We start from the raw sequence: 2,227 nt of genomic DNA on the forward strand, positions 1-2,227 counted from the left end.
CCAGAGAACGTGCTGTATTTGTTGCTGTTGCCGCCGTGTGCTTTGCCTCCATCGAGCTTGATGAAGACCTCGTCGCCGGCGTCCAGGTGCAAGATCACGCTGTTGCTGGCGTAGTCATAGTTCTGATCCGCGTCCTGGGCAATAGCACTGGCCCGCACCTGCGGGTGGGGGACACGGGAGGGAGGGCGAGAGAGGAGGGAGGATGAGAAGGGAGGGAGGTGAGGCAGTCTCGTGGGGAGGACCAGCAGACCCTGAAACCTGGCCTGCAGCCTCGCCTCATCCCACCCGGTCCCCTTCCAATCATACAGAACTTGTTTCAGGAGAGGGGCGGAGAGAAGCCCTGGATTTCTAGGGCAGGTCTGATCTGGGCCTGAATTGGGAGTCAAGGCAGTCTTCCTCCTTCACTCCTATAGGGCTTTCCATCCAGCTGGCCCAGAACCTCGATACCTCCAGGAAGCCTGAAAGCCCGTCCTTGCAAAGAGGAATTCTCTGGACCTCCAGGGGATGGAGGGCCTTCCCTTCTCTCATCATTCTTTCCTCTCTGCTTTCATAATGATGCCATCGTTTCAGCCACACCCGCTGGATCGTATGTCAGTGGATGGACACAAGGGCACACCTTGGCCCCACAGGTCAGGCAGCTGGATCAATGCCAGGCTGCCAGTCAGCAACCACCCTGGAACCAGGGCCAGGTCTTTGGTCTGAAGTGCATTCCAGAGTCTCCCCTGCTGCAGCAGTGAGACAGAAGGCCTGGTAATGCTTTCCCCTCCCAGGGCTTAGAAGGGGTATGGGTGCCAGCCTCCATGGAGCTATAGCTATATACCTGTCACTACCCACCCAAAGAGGACTTGTAGCTCCTCCTATCTCACCTCAGGGTGGTAGAAAGGAACTGGGTGGGAAGAAGGGAATCCAAGCCTTACTTCCCTCTGGGATTCTCAGTCTGAAGTGACATCCTTGCTGGTCCCTGCCTTGATGGGGGATGGGGAGGGACAGGCAGGATAATGGGTCAAGGGAGCACCAGCATTTGGGTTTGGAGCCTGCTGTCACTTTTGGAGGCTCTGACTATAATCATAAGAGATTGTGTGGTGGCTGGGCATGGTGGCTCATGCCTGTAATCCCAGCACTTTGGGAGGCCCAGGTCGGTGAAAAATTTGAGGTCAGGAGTTCGAGACCAGACTGGCCAACACGGTGAGACCCCCATCTCTACTAAAAATACAAAAATTAGCTAGGTGTAGTGGCGCATGCCTGTAATCCTAGTTCCTGGGGAGGCTGAGGCAGAATCACTTAAACCCGGGAGATGGAGGCTGCAGTGAGCCAAGATCACGCCACTGCACTCCAGCCTGGGTGACACAGTGAGACTCAGCCTCAAAAAAAAAAAGAGAGAGAGAGATTGTATGGTGGTGAACAAATGATCTACAGACATTCTTCTAATAGGGATGGAAACATAAGTCCTGACTTTGAGGATCGGGGCCTCTCCAGTGTATCCTGGGTAGAGACCTGGAAGAGAAGCGCCCTCTCCAGGATTGTGGCTTGTGGTGTGGGGAGGCTGCACTGAGTGGAGTTCTCTCAGTCAGGTTTCTCCACAGCCCCTCTCTATCCTGTCCCTTCACGGAAGGCAGCTCACCATCCCACCCTCCAGGGCTGAAGTCTGGGTAGAACCAAGCCAAATTAGGGAAGGGGCCCATCCTCTCTCCTGGACTGGAGGCAGCACTGCAGGTCAGCTGTGCCAGAGCTGCTGACTCAGCCGCGATGCTGCAATGAAGAGGACCCGACATATTTGCATGAGGACCCGCCTTTAAAGCCCATCTCCAACCCCTTCTTCTCCCTCAACCTCTTCTTCCCAACCAGAGAAGAAATTCTTTGTGCTCTTAGCTGGGAAAACTGGTCTAGTTAAAGGTGGGAGGGAATAAATGAGAGGGGAGATGCTGTCTGCCAAGGAGCTCAGTTTCTGTATCTAGAAAATGGATGAGAAGACTTTGCCTCACCACTGCCACCTCTGTAAAAGTCTTTTGACGATGAAGAAAAAAAACATTTAGATCTCGATGGGGCTTTGCGTTATTAGGGAAGAGCTGAAAGCAAACAGCCAACTTCTGTATTGTTCCCTGAGCCCTAATCCTGGTAGTATTTATTATTACGCACGCATTTCATTATCTTTGCTAGTAAATTACTACTAATAACAATTATTTTTATTGCCCAGATTAATTTAGCCTTAACTCATTAAAACAGTGTA

At 52.4% G+C, this 2,227-nt stretch overlaps 1 protein-coding gene across 1 annotated transcript in view; it reads right to left on the bottom strand.

Annotated features, from left to right (window-relative positions):
• Positions 1 to 2,227, bottom strand: part of C1QL1 (complement component 1, q subcomponent-like 1) — a gene marked incomplete at its 5' end in the record, with an annotated part of 27,895 nt that overhangs the window by 20,857 nt on the left and 4,811 nt on the right. Inside the window, one exon of the mRNA XM_011940174.1 lies at positions 4 to 158. Within this exon, the coding sequence (XP_011795564.1) occupies positions 4 to 158 (155 nt within the window). The remainder of the gene's footprint in view (positions 1 to 3; positions 159 to 2,227) is intronic.

The sequence above is a fragment of the Colobus angolensis genome, unplaced genomic scaffold (genome assembly GCF_000951035.1).
Source record: "Colobus angolensis palliatus isolate OR3802 unplaced genomic scaffold, Cang.pa_1.0 Scaffold187, whole genome shotgun sequence".
Classification (NCBI taxonomy): Eukaryota; Metazoa; Chordata; class Mammalia; order Primates; family Cercopithecidae; genus Colobus; species Colobus angolensis.